Genomic DNA, 19710 nt, shown 5'->3' with positions numbered 1-19710 from the left:
AAAATATTAAAATCACTTCAGCGTTGAATCATAAAACACTCGAAATCGGTCCAAACTCTAACTAAACTTCACAATTCACCCATCAACGCAGCCTCCACCTCCCATCCTCGAAATCGTACACAAAAGGGTACTACTGCTCCCCTTGGTGGGCACCACCCTCCCACGCGCAAGAATCGATCAATCGCGCCACCCGTTAACAGCGGCCGATCGCGTGTATCGTGCACGCGAGCGCGAGTGGGCGACCGGTTCGAGCGGGTTTCCGAAAGGAAAAGGCATTCCAGGCCGCAAAGTGGCGGATCGCTTGCTGATTGGAGGACGGTGTACGCGCGTACGCGTTCGGGACAGGGCACTCCGCTCCCCTGCCCCCTGTTCCAGACAGAGAAAGGAACGGTGCCGCGCAGTAGAGATCTTGCCCGTAGAGAGAGAGAAAGAGAGAGAGAGAGAGAAAGAGATATAACCGCGGCGCTGCGGTGAGAGTTTAGAGGCGAGTGTCGAGTAGAGCGCGCGCGGTCTCGAGTGGAATGGAATCGCGTGTGTTTCTTTCTTCCCCACTTGGTCGGTGTGCGTCGTGTTGCATACGTGCTCTACCGTGGTGTGCCCCGTGTGCGCGCGGGATTAGGAGAGTCGCACCAGTAGGCCACCGGCGCTCGACGCCTTTGCGTCTCTTTTTCCGGCTCGCGCGGCTCCGACCTACCGTAAAGCGATGGTCCTCGATCCGCCGATGGATAATATATATCGCTGCAGAATGGATTGATCGAGATTAAGATTGGAACAATTTACGAAATAAAATATTTTTCTCGAGTTTCTCCATACACATACACATACAGAGTTTTCTTTTTATATAACTTTTTTGGACTTTCTCTCTTATTCGAGTGTTTAAATTAAAAATTGTGAATTTTTTGTCAAAGAAAGATGGATCGATCGATGAAATAAAGAATAAACCTGTCACGCTGACGATTTTTTGGACGACTTTTTTTTTTTAATTCCGAGTGTTTGGATTAAAAACTGTGAATGTTATCAATTTTTAACCTGCCCGTTCGATCGAAGCATTGAAATTGTACGCTGCCAGAATCCGGCTTACCTGAAAGATCGCGGTGGTATCCTCTCGATCTATCACTCGAGGCTCGCCCCTCGAAGATCGCGTGACGCGAGGAACAACTTTCGCGCCGACAAATTGCCCTTTTCCCTCTTCGATCGCCTCGAATTTCTTGTTAATAATAACAATAATAACAATTTACAAACGAGAGAACCATTTGTTAAAAGTAGCGTTAGATAACAGTAGTGGTATTGAAAGAATAAAAAAGGAAAAAGAAAGAGAAATACAGTGACAATACAGATTATGATGAATCCGCATGCGAATACGCAACGGAGACGGAACAAAGTATTTAAACGACAAGAGAATTATGAAGAAAAAAAAGAATATCAGGGATCACAATTGTCATTAAAAAAAATCAGTTAAGACAGTTGTAGTTGTCCATAAAAGTGTAAAACTTGGAAAGGAAAAAAGGCATGGTTCGAAGATTCTTATTTTAAACGTTGAGAAAAATTCGCATAAACTGTCCTAAAACGAGATAAAAAAAATAAGTGTGTTGTCCCACGGTTTCGGATTCGAGTGTGTCGAAACGATTCGCGTGCGGAATCGGCGATTGTGCATCGTCCATAAGTGGAATTTTAAATTGACAACGATTTTGAAATAACCAAACTTTTATGACGAAAAATCGTGTGTATATATTGTAAAACTACGACTGTTTGCAATTTAACCGGTTGCTAATCTGGAATCGAGCCAGCCAGAGCTTGTCTGATATTAGGCGCAAACTATCGGTATCGCATTGAGAGAAGTAAGAGTCGTTGCATCGAGAGAAATATTTTTTAAACGTGTGCATGGACGTTGAAAGCTTTATTTTGTGTGTATGCACTGTCATTATGGTGCACGGGAGCAAGTAATATCGGTGTTCTGAGGATGAGATTGCGGAACGATTGTTTGGGAGGATAACCGCGAATTACGTGTAGTGTCGGGAGTTTGTGACTTTCCTTCTGATACGTTAGAAGACGTGCAACGGAGAATCGGTTGTTGTATCGTAAAATTGATGCGTTTAATGCATCTTTTCTGGGGAAAGAAATAAAAATTGTTTGGAAATTTTGCGAAGAACAGATGTTAATGGTAACAATTGAATGAGAACAATTATTATGTCAATTTTGTTTATATATTTTTGTGAGAAAATGTCAAACAAGATTTTTGTAATATTAAGATAAGAATAATATGAAATTAAAAATCAAGAATTGAATAAAGTTTGTGTAAAGGAGAATAAATATGCAACGGAAGAGTTTATAAATTGCACTGTTAAGAAATAATTTTTACACATGGGAATAAAAACTTTTTTATCGAAATATTCAAGAAACTTTAAATCTACTTTAAAAAGAATTTAAAATAAGCTCTTTAAGGATAAAATAATATTAAAATATTGTCGATAAATAATTTTTATAAATCAAATAACATTGATTTGGAAATTAGAAATTGAAGAGTAAGATATTGAAACAATTTTTCTCTACCTCCTAGAAATTCAGTCTCCACTCAGACAAAATAACAGGATTCTAAAGCAAGAACAAAATAAGTGTTGTACAATATCAAGACAATAAATATAACAGGACAATATAATAAATTGCAATTATCAATATAAGCAATTTTATAATAAATGAAAGAACATCCGTCATATTATTTATATATAAAATTCGAATCATCAAAACAATTTTTCTCCCCAAATTCATCGTTCCAACAACTCGATATCTATATCAAAATTTAATAACATAATAAAATAAAAGACACAAATTTTTACAAACCGAACTGTAAATAAATAATTTTCATCGAATCGAAGATCGCTTTAAAAATATTGAAACAATTCTAAAAATGTCCATTCGGAGATGATAAACATCCTAAGAGGAATATGAAATCATCAAAAATTGATTCGACGCTTATCTACGAGCGGATCGAGAAGTATCGAAGAGAAACGGCGGCGCCTCCAATTCGCGGAATACCCTCGTAACGGCGATGACGCGCGTCGAGTAGTTATTTCGGATGTACATCATCGAGGAAGATAGTGGGGACGACGGCGGATGCCGTCTGATCTCCGTCCGTCAGTGCGTCGACGCTGACGGAGCGCGCGAGACATCGTGTCCTAAAGACCAACCAAGTTTTCCTGACCAAGACGACGTCGACACCGCTAGCCTGCTGGACGTCAACTGTTTCCCACGTGTGCACAAGACACCGCACATCCTCAAGAAATCCGTCTCCCTGGAGGAGAAGAGCCGTGAGTCGAAGAAGGATCAGTTCCTGAAATCCTGTTCTCGTCGCGTGGAGGACGGGAGGCGAAACTCGTCCTTCGAATCTGAGACACGAAATCATGATGAGGAGGATGGTTCGAGGAAAAATAAAGTAATCGAGGAAAATGCGATCAACGTGGGAGACGAGAAACTGGAAATCTCTATAAAGTTGTTGGAAGTGGTGGATTGCAAGAGTGTTTACGACGATCAGGGATACAAAACAACGGTGAACTTTCAATACAGGGACACTCTAACGAGATACTCTTCCAATGCGTCGAAGATCGAGAGGGCGCGCGGGTTGAGGAGAAGCGTGTCTGCGCCTGGAAACGGGTCTTGCCAAGAGTCCGAGAACACGGATACCTCGACAACCAAAGATAGCGACAGCCAAAGCATCTCGAAGGATTGCAAGGATACCAAAGAGTTCGTGTTCGCGAAAAAGGGTCCGAAGAGTGTTTCGTCGAGTAGAACGGATGGCGGCCAATTGACCAGATATCGTTCGAGGACGAGTAGATCGCAGGAATTCACAACCAAGACCGAGCAATTGATCGCTAGGAGGCAAGATCATTCCGGTCGAAGGGCGAGAGCCTCGTCGTTCGTGATCGAGAGGAAGAAGTATCGCCAGGCGGCAATTGCATCTTCCAAGTCCAGCGAGGATCTGTCGAGGTGTTCGTTGGGTAGCAACGATACCACGGAGGCCGATGGAATGCGGAATTGCAACAGCGCTGTGCCGGGCGTCGACGAGAACGAAGGATGCGTCCTGCTCGGGGTTCGATCCCTCGAGGAGGAGGGCCCCCAGCAGTTGTCTTTGATCCCACGACAGGAGGACAGGTGTACCAGGAGGGACAGGGAGCGCGCTAGGATCCTTAGACGGAGGAGAATCAATGGAAGATCGGCCTCGGTGCCTAGAGTACATGTGAGTCGAGATTTTGAAACGATTGACGATCGATATATAATACGATTCTTTAAATTGAGGAGGATATATTTGCGGGAAGTATTGAGGTTAATTACAAAAAATTACCAATTATTTTTTTATTCTCGTGGAGTAGTTAGGTTAGCAGCCATAAAAATGTAAGATTTATAGTTGAAATTCTGCCTATTAAAATTTTCTTAATTAACGTGTAACATATAAACAAGCGAGTGCAAAAAACTATAGCGAGTGAGAATAACGAGCAATAAAATAGTGGAATAATAATGAATAAATGGACGTGAGTTAGTTTGGTTCTTACATGTCTTAAATTATTGTACTTGTAAACAACATAATTCAGATCATTCTGTTTTTCAAAAAAAGTAGCCGGGTAATGTTCCAAATATTCCACAATTTCCTTGGCAGGTCGGTCTATTTATATTCACCGTCTTCCTCGCATTGAACTAGATTTCCACGACCTTCCCAGGTCTGTCTCGTAGGGACGAACCGATCGAAGAGGCCCACGAAATCAGAAAGCTCCTTCCAAGAAATATTCCTTTCACGGAATAAAGTCAAGTACATGATACGATTGAACAGTCGGATGATTTACAGTGGCCTGAAAACAACCGTCGCCTATCGTCCTCGGCTCGTTCCTTTCCACGATAAACCGGCGCCATGCAAACGTCAAGCGAGGAGAAACAAAGAGAAGAAACCATCGAATCGAACAATCCCCTTCCCCTCCTCCTCCTCCTCCTCCTCCTCCCTTTTCTGAACATTAAAAGCACTCCTATCGGTTTGCAACGCGAGATATTGCTCTCTTCCTACCATTCGAAGTGCATTCTATTGCGCGAGTAAATCACGCCGCGGCATCAACCTGCTAAAATGCATCGCTTTGCGCGCCCCCTGCCGCGCGCCACAGCTGTCACGGATGCGATCGCTGTGTTCTTTAAGGTGCACCCACACGGAGAGCTATAACGCGCCGCTGTGAAACGGCAACGTGGTATTTAGACACGAACCGATCGTCTCTTGCGAAAGTATCTTCGGGTATTTGCGTTGGCGAGTGCCTCGACCTGACTAGGAATTTATCTGGTGTGTGCCGCGTTGTTTTCAACTAGAACCGCTCGCTCGATTGTGTTCTCGTGGGTGAAAATGAATCGGTTGTGCGAATCGCGGCGAGCATCGCGTTTGTTGAGAAATTTTTTTGTTCAGGAAAGAGAGGATGTTTAAGGTGTTTGATGGATGGAGTTATACCGAGTGGAGTCAAGTAAGGTGTTTCCTTTTTTAGATGTGTTTATTACTTTGGAGGTTATGATGTATACATATATTACTATGTTGTCTATAAGTTGTGAGATTAGGTGATATGTTTATAAGAAACGAACGTTACTAATTAAAATTAAAATTAAATTTAATTTAAATTAAAATTAAAATTTGGATTTATTGATTCAATTTCGTTATAAGAAAGATTAAATACATTATTTTTTGAAGAATTTATTATAAAGTTTTTTATTTTGTGATAGTTGTTTTGTCAAGGTGTCTCATTATCTTTTTACAAATGTCTGTTTTTATCATAATTTTTGTTAATTTTTGTTGATTCTTATTTATCATAATTTAAAATTATTACATTTCGATATTTAAAATATAGTTGAAGATAAAATCTTTTTTTTTCTTTTTCGATTGATTTTGCTCTTCCTAACTTAATTTGTATTATCATAATTTTAATAAATATATCATTATATTTAATATATAAATATACCATAAATATGATAAATTATATTTATCATACTATAAAAATTTGATGGTATAAAAATGAAATTTAGAATAGGATAAAAAAGTGGCTTCATTAGAAAATAAGGTTATGTGCAAATACTTTATATTATCCATTATACGAACGGAAATATGTATGCAAAAATGATCAAGTTTTATAATATATGAAATTAACTAAATTTGCAATTATTTTTAATATTAGTTTTATAATAAAGTTTTAAATTAATATCAATTTCAATTTTCGATTTAGATTGAATCGAGCAATCTTATTGCTTCCCAAACTTGTAAACTTTGATTCGATAGCGGTCGATATTTGGCAACGGTTATAAAATCTTCTAGTTTAATGGAATTTCCAAAGAAGTTTTACACGATCGAATTGCAATGCAGCTCGAGTTTGCTTTAGATACCGTGTCTGGCACGACGTCGACCACCTTTGACTTGCATTCTTTCGCCCGTCACCTATTGAAAAACAATAAGAAACATTCTATATTGCGAATGCGCTGACGCGACGTGCACGTGCGTTTAAAGTGCACGAAGATGATTAACGATTTGTTAACAGCGCATTACGTATACACATAACCTCTGATAACGACGGGCAAACAATATAACGAACCTCAGAGATAATTCTTTGATAAACCATCAGACCACAATGTGTTATAAATTATGAAATGAATGGAATGTGGATCGAAGAATATACAAATCAGATTAGAATGTCGTATCATAGTGATCCTTAATCGCTTCTTTATGTATAAGAACAATAATGTTTCGTGATTCCGTTACAAATATTTTACGAAAATATATTAACAATTATTAATGTTATTAGTTAATCGAAATAAGATATATTCATGCATATTTTTATCGTTAATTTTATGATTTTAGTACATTTCGTGTTTTTTAAATTTTTCATATAACAATCGAAAAATGTGTTCCATAATTTCAAAAAAGTTAACCATTATGATGCAGCATTCGAGTATAATCAAATTCAATTTTTTTTTTACATAATATAAAATTGACACTTTTCAGGAATAATCCATGAATTTAATTTTGTAAAGATTGTAAAGATTAAGAATCACTGAAAATCGATTAAAAATAGATAGAATTTCATTATATTAATATTAAAAATATCTTTGACTGTATAAAGCTTTGTTACATTTCAACTGGACTATCAATAGTTTATGTAGCACAAAACGCAGTAACAATGACGCATTAAAGAGCACGTTAAATATAATTAGCATAATAATCTAGCATTAACTCGCCTTGAGTGTATAAATATTCGTGAAACATTGTAAAGGATTGATTCCTTGACAATTTTGAGGCCAAGAAAATAATATTATCGTTTAAAAAAAATTTCGTGTTTAATTTGACACAGCAGTGTTCCTTAACGAATTCTAGTACTACTACTACTTTTCGTTTCGTATCTCTATCTTTTCCATAGAACGAATCATTTGAGATGAAATTTATCGGTTGTTTATAAATTCAACTGGACGGAAATGAATGAAGTTTATGTAAAATTTCTCGTACGAAAATTGCCGACCACGAGCCGCGGGAATGTTAATGGCAGCTATAGCGGTTCCGCAAGTCGAGGTAAATAATACTAAAGGCCTAGGACCGGTCTAACATTCCGATCCAGTTCGAGACCACTTTCGTTTTTTCTCGCTCTCGCCCATGCTGGACGAAAGGAAACGATATCGATGCTTTTACGACCGCGACAATGCTAGGCGTGGCGTCTCCATTTTGCGACAACGTGAGTTTGCAATGCCTATTAAATGTCAGATCGTTTGAAGTCGATGGAAATTCCTTGGCCAATCAAGGAAGTCGTGTATAAATTTTTATTTGGAACGAAGATTGTGTTCCGAAGTGAAAGTTTTTTATTTTCTTCATTTCTTCAAAAAAGTTAAAATCTAACTTGAAGATTTAGATTTTAGATTCGTTAATAATAATATTTTCCAATAATGGAATATTATTTAATTTAATAAATTTGTCATTCTATTTTTTATTTCAATTATTTTCTTTAGATAAAAATTGTTTTGATAAAAAGAATGCATTAAAAAGTATTCAATTATTCGGATATCGACATAAAGATATTGATTTGGAAATTGGTCGGTGATGACTCTACGTGAGAAATGAAATCTTCGCGGATTTGACACAATTAACCGACGCAATGCCGGTAACTTAGTGTATGTCGACGGCTTCTCGGTTGCACTTATACGTCATCTAACCTCAATATACATTCTCGATGCGGCCGTTTTCGTGCAACAGATACAAAGAGATTGCCTTCAATTTCTTCCGATTCAAGTCAATTTCTTTCTGCAATTTTCATTATATTTTTGAAAGTTGCGAGAGATTAAAATTACTTATTATCGGTAGATATTCTTTGTTGTATTTTTGTTTCAACGATTGTAAAAAATATTTATGCTCAAAATAGATCCTTTATCTGAAATCTATTCAATTTCTATCTTATAATATTCAAATGTATTTAAAATAAAATTATATAATATAGTCCTCTTTATGCCAAAGGCAATTCAATAACTTGTAAAAGTTTATACTTTAAACATAAAATATAAGAAGACAATTATGATCAGATCAATATTTTCCATCGGTATGTATTTCAGAGTTAATTTCATTATAAATATTCATTAAGACACTATAGTTTTGATAGTTTATAGTTTGAAGTTAAAAATGAAAAAAAAAAAAAACAATGTTCATTCTTACTCAAAAAAATTTGCACGTTTATATCTCTGACATAAAGATTACACCTGTGCTTGTTAAGTTTACAACTCTTTAACAAAAAAGTCTATAATTCAATTTCTTTATCCATTTATCCATTAAATAAACAAAAAAAAAGTGATCTCTACAATTGCTAGAACATCTCGAGACAAGTTTTTCACTTATTAGATAATAATTGGGCTTTCAAAATGTCTTCTTTCAATTGGATCAGTCTTTCAATACAGTTCGTATCATTCAATATATTCCAAACCAAACTGATAACGAGCAACAAGTTGAATGAATTCGCAAAAAGAGGAGAGAGAGATGATCGAATCAGGAACAGGTCCTTATAACGACACTCGAATGAAAAAGAGATGTGACGTAATCGAGCCATCTTTGTCGGCTGGCATTTTTCAACGGCATTAATTAATGGATATCTGCTTTTCGAATTTATTTCTTGGTGTAGAGGGAACTAGGAAACGAGTGTGAATAAATAAAAGTATCGGCATTCCGTGAATGTGTTCCTTTGCGCAACGCGTCATTGGGAAGAACGTTGATTGACATCCACCTCGGACACTTGTGAAAGAACGAAGAAAATATTAACGACACATTTATTTATCCAATGTGTGTACATGTACACGTTGGAAGGGAAACATTGAGCCGGGACTATGAATAGAGCGGAATCGATTGTTGTTGGAGGTTTAGAGGTTGAATGTGTTTCTTATCGCGGCCTTTGTTTTCCGATACAAAGTAAAGGATGTACATGACTAACGTAGTACTACTACGTTAGTTGAAAAGTTTCTTGGGTGTGGTTGATTGATGGGAATTATAGTTGGAAATATATATATATATATATTAATGATTCTAATATCTTTGAGACTTAGCATCTTTTGTTTTCAACTGGAAAGTATATTTTACTATTCCACTACTATTATTACCGCAATTACTACTGCTATTAAAGTTGCTATTAAACTTACTATTAGTGGATACAAGAAACATTGGATAAATTCCTGAAATGATCTTCAATATAATTGCTCAATAGCTATCTCCATTACTGGGAATATTTTGTTTGACATATTATGAAATTCATTTATATGTTTATTTTCATTCTCCGTCCCCTTTTTCCTTCATTCATCGTCTTTCTCATAAATTAAATATAAAAGGAATTCATTCAGCCTTTCGATTGTATCATATTTCGATTCCATTGCGTTACAAGAATCTTAAAAATTCATTTCATCGTGGAATATCATATGTCTCTTATTTTTTTCCAGTTAATATCGAAAATTAAAGAAAGCTTCTTTCATTAAATTAATACGTTTTTAAAAAAAACTGTAATAACAAATCGTATTAAGTTACAAGCAATTTAATTTGCATTAGATGAAGCAGGATAAAGAGCCGGATATAGAAATTAGGATGATGAAAAGTACTTGTGAGAAAATCTACCTGATAAAATCTCAATTATTTTTTTCCAGTTTAATATCGAAAATTAAGGAAAGCTTCTTTTATTAAATTAATACGTTTTTAAAAAAACTGTAATAACAAATCGTGTTAAGTTACAAGCAATTTAATTTGCATTAGATGAAGCAGGATAAAGAGGCCGTATATAAAAATTAGGATGATGAAAAGTACTTGTGAGAAAATAGGAACTAATGAGACATCTGGTGGCATTAAAGAATAAGAATTTGGCAAGTCTCAGCTGTCTCTATACAACAATAGCCTCGAATTCTATAAACAACATACCAGTACGTTAGTAAATAGTACATCAGCATTTAAGTGTATATCATCCGATCACAAAAACAGTTAATACCTCTAATAAAACGACGAGGATGCTATATCGTGCTCGTTTTCGAACCCGTCAATTTCATGCATACCCGATCATGATCGAATCGATTGCGTCCATCGCATAATCACCTACCACCAGATTTCTCCGATCGATCGATCGATCGATCGATCGATCGTTCCGTTCCGCGCCGGAAATCGGCTGCTTTCCCTCCGCGGCGACACGCAAGTCTTCTATCGTTCATTCCCTCTAACTTTCGACGTTGCACCAACGAGGTATCCCCCTTATCGGGCAAAACGATACCGTTGAACGTGTACATTCGATTCTTCGAGCGAAAGAGAATAAAGAGAGGAAAGCTGCTTTATAATTGATACCGAGGCAAAGATTTCAAGAGGCAAGCGTTCCTCGAACGAGGTAGAAATCGAGCTTTCGAGGACGCTGACGTTCGTGAACCTCGCAACGAGTATCGAATCGAGTTTCTCGTGATTATGTACATACGCGTCGAACTTCTCGGAAGTTATTGATGTCCGAGCGTGCCCGTCGAGAGAAATATACCGCGAGCTCAACGAGCCGTAATGGAACGCTTTTGCTAAATAATACGCATGAAGGGGCAGATAAAACGTGCATGTCGAACGTGCACCACCGAATCTCGAGTTAACGTTGTTACGTAATTTGGTTGCTGTCCCAGCGTGGAAAAGGGAGGAGGAGGTGAGAAAAAGAAAAAGATCTCGAAGATCTTTAAAAAAAAAATTGAATTGACGAGTTATTCGTGCGAGTTCAACGAAAATTGAGTTTCGTATTATTAAGTATTATATAATGAAACGTTGTGTGTGTTGAGAATCATTATTTTTTTTTTTTTTTTATTGAGATAAAATAAAATTTTTCAAGATGTAAAATTTTTCAAGATGTAAAATTTTTCAATTAATATTATATATATATATTATTGAAAAATATTATCCTTCCGATCAAAATTGTATTTTAAAAATTTAATAATTAATAGTTGGTAGTTGATAGTCTAAGAAATATTCCGTTAAAATTTATATATAACTTCTTATGCTTTCACGTACATAAAAAAATTTTTATTAAAGATTAAATTTATAGGTTAGATGACTTTCCTTGTAAATCTTTAAAGATTGATTTTCACATAGATATAGATAGATTAAGTTTGATTGACTTTATGAATTTGAAATTGTCGACCAGTTATTTATACCGTTCAACAGGTAACTAAGTTCGTAAAATATCTTATGATACCGGCTTTCATCATCATAATGTAAAATTAGTTTGCTCGACCTCTGAAAGAGGCAATTAGGGAAATAGGAGAAAGTGTATTGCAGATACGAGAGGCAGTATGGAAAGCAGGTCATTATCGATCCAAATTACCAAATTATCGAATATGCGTAAATAAATCCATGTATATACAGCATTCTTTAATATCAATTTGACCTTCTAATAATTATTTTACATAATTGAGATACGTTGTCAACGATTAATCAATTCATCGAGAAAGTCCAAATAAAAAAAAAAAATTCGAAATTTTCTTTCGACGAAAATGTAGTCGATACATAAATGATGATCGAATGATGGTATGGACCGGATAATAGTTCAAACTTTCTACTCGAACGCGAGGGATCGTTGTTGGCGGTCGTTTCGCATTGGCATAGAGCCAATAGGTAATTGGTAATTGCAACGAAGGATTAATTTTCATTCGATGTTTTTAACCCAATAAAGTTTCTTCTTTATCGACTGGTGTAGCAGTGTACGGCTTATATAATATAAACGCGTGAGCCGCGCGCTTTCCTTGAACGAGGACAAAACAAGTGTAACGATTTCATGCAAATCGAGCAATTAATCCGCGCCGCGATGAATGGTTACTATTTATGACTGTCCGGAACTTGTGTCACTTATTTAATTTTAGATGATTTTAAATGTTCTTAGTCATCCATTGTCTTTTTTTTTTTATCGATTGTACTTGATTTCAGAATATTTTTATCGTTTATTTTTTATTGACTTGGTTAAAGTATTTTACAATTAATTCTTTTTTTAATTATAATAATTATAAGTAAGAATAATGACATTGTAATATAATTGGTTGTAAAATTTTTTCAAAATGTATATATATATATATATAAGATTTATTCTAATGAATTCTATTTTTATTATTTCATTATGTATCCTTTATAAAATCACTTATTTAATAGATTTTCAATATCGTGAGATTATAACGTATCTCACATACGTAATATTATGGAATTTTTTTGAATATTTATATATAAATATAAAACTTTGAGAATCTTTATGCTATGTGCATTTTGCTATTTATAATATTTAGCTTCATTCATTTTAGTAATAATTTTTATGCGTTATTAAATTTTATAAGTATCAAATAGATATTGCTATTTTATAATAAATGCTCAATCTTATAAATTGAAATTACATATGCTATAAATATAATGTATATAAATAAGAGAATATTTTAATATTTCTTATATCATAAAAATCTATTTACCAGTTTCCTCCATTTATCGCTAATAAGCAATCCTTTCTTAAAATAAAAACTGATCGATCCAACCTCGATCTATCTCCTACTTATTCATCTATTTTATCGATATAGCAAACCATCGACTCTACGTTAATTGAAAGATTCAATGAAAGAGATATATAGATTCATTTTTTTTTTTTAAATTACATGATAAGTAAGAAAAATATAAATATATAAAATTCTTAAACAAATCAATGTGTTTAATATATTAAACAATTTGTAACTGTAAAAAATTCGAAAATTCTGCAATTATTCAACAAAGAGATTCTCATTCTCAACGGATACGATTCAATCGAAGCATCATCAGTTTTGTATTTGGAAAATATTTTTTCTAAATATATTTTATCACTACATTTCCTTTCGAACCTTCCTTCTTATTTTTTTCAAATAAAAATAAATATTTCCAATTGCCAGATCATAGAACGACAACAAAGAAACTTCTGATCCTCAAGATCACGATTCCTTCGATACAAACGCAAAATCATCCATTTCACGATTCCACGAGCACGAATCTCTCTGGTTAAAACGTAGGCAGTCTAGGTAGGTTGCGACCAACTCTCATAACTACTACTTAGCTCCATTGTTCCGTGTCGCGGAAGAGCAGCGATTCGAAAAACCGTCAATCGGCTTTCTAGATCGCGTTAACCAGGTGATCCTGATTGCGGTAATCTCGATATTACGCAACGTAACGTATCGAGCTTGACCGTTCGTGTTTATCGTGCGCCACCAGAGATTCCACCAGAAATTGCCACGCAATCAAACAACGCCCTGTTAGAATACAATTTTCTACGCTCGTACGAACTTTCACACGATCTCCACCTATCTTGTTCCGTGTTTTCCTCAGCTGGAAAAATGAGCATCGGGCGCAACGACCGGCCCAGTTTTACGTAACGAAAGTGTGCGACGCTGGTTTTCTTGTAAAAAGTGTTTTTGAGTGAGATTGTCACGCGGAATTGATCTTGGAATTGTTGAAACAAAAGGTGAAATTATTATACGGAATTATTGTACGTTAGGAACAGGTATTAGAAGAAAATTGTATTAGGTTTTATTTAATTTTATTTCACGAAGTTTTCAACGATTCGAATAAGGCTCGATGAAAAAATAATATATATGATTGTGATTCGGTTTATATTATTATTACGTTGTTATTATCCGTTCAAACACGGGGTGTTTAGATTCTTCAATTTATCTCAAACAAAAGCATTGCTATCAGTTTTTGCCCGACTATGATAAACAGATTTCTTTCATAGCGTCGAATTATTTAAAAATGTTTTCATGTTATTAATACGAGATGATACTCACATCTCGTAAATTTGCACGATATCCTGAGCAAAATTAATTATTTTTAAATCTAATATAAACTGTTCGAACGAATTGCAATAATATGACTTCAAAAAAATTAAATATCGAGCATCGAAAATAATTTTTTATCCATATACATTTATATTTATGCTAATTTCTTAATATTTATTATACAACAATTAATCAAATTAAAACGTTGCAACATAGATTAGATCTCGATCGATATCTCGAGTCTTTTTTCAAGCGATGCTTCGATGATTTCAATCACGCATCGCTTCAACCAAAATATTTTTCTCGAAAATATGTCAACTGAGATGTAAAAGTGTCTGAACTGAACGGGACACTATATACAAATATTTCTCTTGAAACAAAATGCTTGAATGGATGATATAAATCAATCTTAAGTCGAAAAGCACCGTGGATTTTAAGTTTTAAAGGAGAATTAACAGCGAAGATGGTAGGTATAATAAAGTTCGAGAGATTATGGGGAATACGTAAAACAACAGTCATAAAGTTTATAGAGACTCTCGGGCATCATAGTGTAAGAATGAGGCGCGAGATAAAAAAAAGATCAATAAAAGAAAATGATTCAGTAAAAAAAAAAAAAAAAAAAAAAAAAAAAAGATGGAAAATAGAAGAGTATTGGGATTAGTCACTGCAACAAATGTGCTACGATTTCTTATAAAGAAACAAGAAAGAAATATAGAATACGATTTTTTTCATTTTGAAGGAATTTGAAAATCCTCTACTTAATAACTTGAGATTAAGATATATGAGTGTGCTTTTAAACAATATGTATGTGACATTTACAGGCTACTGGCTACAACAAAGAAAATATTTTACCGACAATATCTTATTATGTCAGTTTCTAAATTGTTGATACTGTCGTCCTACAGTCTTATAACTTAGGCTTGTTTAAGTAGTGAGTGCATAGATACATATTTGGGGTAGCAAGGCTAGGCCAATTAGAGGCCATCATCATTGCAATTGGAGCATATCTAGCTACGCAAAATAGATTATAAACAAATTCCACGATTCTCTTTCTCTCTCTCTCTCTTTCTCTTTTATACTTACTCTTTCTCCATTCATTCGTTGAAAGTACAATTTATACAACTAATGTTCATTAATTCTTGTTTTTTTATTTTCGTAACTTTTCGTTCACAATAAGAATTTCAAACGTTCAGATACGTGTGAATTCAATCGATAGGAATTTATTTAATCGAGCATTAATTAAAATTTCCAATATATAAATTGTTGACAATTAGAAAATATTTTACGAGTTTAATATAATTAGAATTCTATTTGTCACTAATTATCGAAAGTTTAAAACCATTAACACGATCGAAAAAGAAAACGAAAAAGAATATATACGACTTCTCGTCTCCCAATTTTATTCCATATATATTATAATCTTCATTTTACATATTTCATTCATTAACTTTTTACGTTGTTTTTTTATCCCAAAAAAAAAAATCACTCAGACGTACCGTGATAAAATCTGAACTCTGACTCTCCACTATCGTAAATATTCTCTGACTACCGGTATATACCTTCAATACTTTTTATCATCGTTTTTTTAAATTCCCCAGACGTAGCCGCAAAGAACAATATTTTCCATGCGTACCATTTTAATGACGATTTCTTCTATATCTTTAAACCGCAATTCTAAACCAAGAAAAAATTCTATAAATTCCTTTCCAATCATCTATTTCTAAATTTGCTGTTATTATTCGTTCTAAATAAAAAAAAAAAAAAAAAAAANAAAAAAAAAAAAAAAAAAAAAGAACATCTAGTTTATTCTCAAGTCGGAATTTTTTATTTTTATTTTTACACCAAAAAAAGAAAAAAAAAATTGCACCAACTCTTTTCAAATTAACAACGAAAGAGTATCGTTCCCTGAATTCACCTTTGTTCCAAACAAAAGAAGAAAAAAAAAAATAAATAAATAAATAAAAATAAAAGATTTTTATCCAGATAGATATCTAAAATTCCATCTAAAATCCAAATCAAAATACAAAAGAGTATTATTCTTAAATATCGCCTTCGTTATTACTCCAGCGGTGGCCGCTTCTAATTCAGTCGAGCGGCCTCTCGCGCCATCCATATTTATGCGCTCGAGATTCCTGTAAAAGGTACGCGGGGCATTTTCGAGGATAAACGCGTCACTCATGGAAGGGTTGGCCAAAACGGGTAGGAGTCATTGCCTTTCGCTCGCATATATTTTTAGTCCAGGTTGGTCAACATTTTCTCTTTCCAACCGACTTCCCTCCTTTTCCTCAGTGTTTTCTTTCCAACCGATCTGTCTCAAACGCCCTTTCGCTCCCCCTGCGCAGCCGCCATCGCGAGGAATCGCGCGTTTTAATTGCACGGATCGGTCGGTTGCTATTTCAAGGTGAAACACATACGGTACCACCGCGACCGACCGCTTTGTTATTCCAACGTCAGATCGCTTTGAAGATTATATACCTCCACGCCTGCCGTTTAATGCCTTCCACGATCTACGTCATCCCGTCGCTTATTGAAATTTCTCGCAATTAAACCATTTAATGTCATGGCGAAATTCAAATGCGGACGACGTTACGATACGACACGTTACGCCGTATTTTTGCGTGTATTACATTCATCTCTGTCTCTTCGCATTTAACGATGATTTAATCTAAAAAAAAAAAAAAAAAAAAAAAAAAAAAGAAATGTTTTATGCATGAATAAAGTTTGTTTAATTTAATTTTGATTTAATTGTTGTTCAACGAAAGAAAATTATTTTATTTATTTTTTTTTTTTTTTCTTATATTGTAAAGCTTTTGTTTCATGAATGATTTTAATTAGATAGAGCCAGAAATAGCGAGAGGTATTTTATTTGTGTATACGCGTAAATATTTGCATATTCTGTTTATTTGATGACGTATTAGTCGTGGCTATTAAATATTTTAACTAGTAGTTTTTTTCGTTTTGCGAGGATAGGATTATGGGTTTCGAATACTGACTACAGATTGAGTTTGAAATTAACTTTTAATAATGATGATATAGTAAAACCTATACCAAGAATTTTGTTTCGTTATGAGATGAATAAAAAGATGGAGTAATAAGACAACTCGTGTTTATCTTGTTTTGAATAAATTATAGATTATATATATGATAATTCTATTTGCAAAGGCATTCTTTCAAGAAGTAGAGATAACAATGATCATCGTTTTGAAAGCTTAAGACTTGATAAAAAACGATTTTTATTTAGTTTCAATTATAACATTCGCCATAATTTTATAATTTAATTCTTTGTAATATAAGATAGAGATAATATTTAGAGGAATTATTCAGTAATTTTTCAATATTTTTTTTATTTGTTTCTAAAAAAATTTTGAGAAATTCTCAAATTTTTAAAAATTTTTAAAATTTTAATGCGAAGCTTACAGTTAAGATTTATATAAGTTACATAATAAAATATAAGATCGAAACTGACGAGATTATGTAAAGAACCTTCTTAAGTATTTTTTTAGTCATGTTTGGAAAAGATAAGAAATCTAGAAAAAGGCATTTAATTTATTCGAAAAGTTTTGCCACAATATTATTCGCCAGCGGCGATGGTTTTATGATTAACGAATATCTCGATCTGGCGCCACAAGGGAAATATACGGGATATAGATATACATATGAATTACAGAGGAAAATATTTTCCTCAGGCAATTTATTTCTAGCTCGTGAACGTCTTCACGTGAGATTCGTAAAAATATTGATATTTGTTTTTACAATTTGTACCTCTAGTTGCACGTAATTTATTTAGACTTTGCATTTATTATGCTTTTAAGTAAAATTTCTTAATAATAAATAAGATTCGATGGGTTGTGCATCTTCGTTGTTTTTAATTTGAAAAACAAGGAAAGATAGATCGTATATCTAATAATAATCTATATTCGAGATTATATATAGAATCATTTCGAAAAAATTATAATTATCATTTCAATCTTTATTAAAGAATTCATATTTCTTAAATTTAATAAACAATTTCTGTAAAATATAATTAATCTCAAGATATGTCTACCTGAATTTAAGAATAAAACAATCTCTTAAAAGTGAAACGAACATGGAAAAAATTTGATTTAAGAACATATATATATACAATGATTTAAAAATATATTATAAATACTTATTTATATTTTTTAATAGTTTAAATATCATTTCGCGATTACTTATTTCTTAATTCAAAGAAAAACAATATTTTTCTTCGATCAAAACCTTCAACATCTTCCAATATTTTCCAATTAAGAAACTTTTGCAAGATTATAAATTTCTACTAGTTACGTGTTACATATTAATTTTATGATATTTCGTGATATTTTTTTCTTACAAGAAGCATCCAATAATCCATAACGCCATTCATCATTGATCCATCGACGATTAAATCGTAAGGCATATGAATATGAGAATTAAGATCGCGTTAAGCGACGTTCACAGCTTGAAAGGTGCACCGATTTCATTTGCAATCTCGTTAACATTAAGCTGAACGCAGTCATAATTATTAGGCGAGCCTGCTAATCGGGCAACCAATGTGGAAAACAAGTGTGAGCCGTGGCTTATTAAAATTCATGTTCAATTTGCCGGATCCGTAAGATTGCGTAATGGGCTGTCGTGCAAGTATCCGAGCAAGGGAGCGCGATTATCCTCCGCGCGATCTCCTTGCTCGAGCCTTTCGCTTTCCAGCGTGCTAGCTGTCACTTTTTCATCGAGAACTTTAAAACTCTGATCGGGCGAATAAAAAGTGTAAATTTTATTTCGTCAGATATTTATTGTTATTTTTGTGTTTCCAAATCATTTAAAGAAGAATTTGTTTCTGTGAGACAGATGTTTGGACAAATTTTTTGGGTTTTATTTTTGGATCAATGGAAAAAGGAATTTTCTTGTGCGTCCATTTTTGAGTAGAAAAAAATTTATTTATTTTTAAGTTTTCTGTTTCTGTTCTGAATTTTTTGTAATGTTTCTTTAGTCACTTTTGGATTATATATTTTTTTATTTTTCTTTTTTGATATTATATATATATATATATAAAGATTTATTATTTCACAATCGGATAGATTTTGAAATGACAAGGAATATTAATAATATTTCGAATTTTCAAGCGAGATTTATGTAGATTATATTGGCTTAAATAATCAAATGAGAACCACGTTTTCTTCTGTGCGATAGAACCATTGACATTTTAAGAATGCAAATGGTGTAGTGTGCATTCAACGGAGGATGTTTCTTAATAAATGGAATATGCTGATAGGTGAATTCAAGAGTAGTAAAGGTCGCGGTATTGTCGGAATTACAATCCTTTCTGTAGAAGAAGAGTAAAAATATTTGAACTAGTTTCATCCTTATTCTTCTTTCTGATGTTTAATATTTTGAAAAAAAAAAAAAAAA

General features: G+C 33.8%; 2 protein-coding genes across 6 annotated transcripts in view; both read left to right on the top strand.

The window, feature by feature from the left end:
• Window positions 1-19710, top strand: part of LOC122716853 (puratrophin-1-like) — a 431619-nt gene that overhangs the window by 376192 nt on the left and 35717 nt on the right. The gene's annotated exons all lie outside the window — the stretch shown is intronic.
• Window positions 585-5442, top strand: LOC122716857. Its single transcript, XM_043940307.1, has 2 exons — window positions 585-4231; window positions 4723-5442. Exons 1-2 carry the CDS (start codon window positions 3074-3076, stop codon window positions 4804-4806), a joined length of 1242 nt encoding a protein of 413 aa, XP_043796242.1. The 5' UTR covers window positions 585-3073; the 3' UTR covers window positions 4807-5442.

The sequence above is a fragment of the Apis laboriosa genome, unplaced genomic scaffold, assembly GCF_014066325.1.
Source record: "Apis laboriosa isolate Shangri-la unplaced genomic scaffold, ASM1406632v1 scaffold49_cov149, whole genome shotgun sequence".
NCBI classification, from domain to species: Eukaryota; Metazoa; Arthropoda; class Insecta; order Hymenoptera; family Apidae; genus Apis; species Apis laboriosa.
This window is presented reverse-complemented; position numbering and strand designations above follow the sequence as displayed.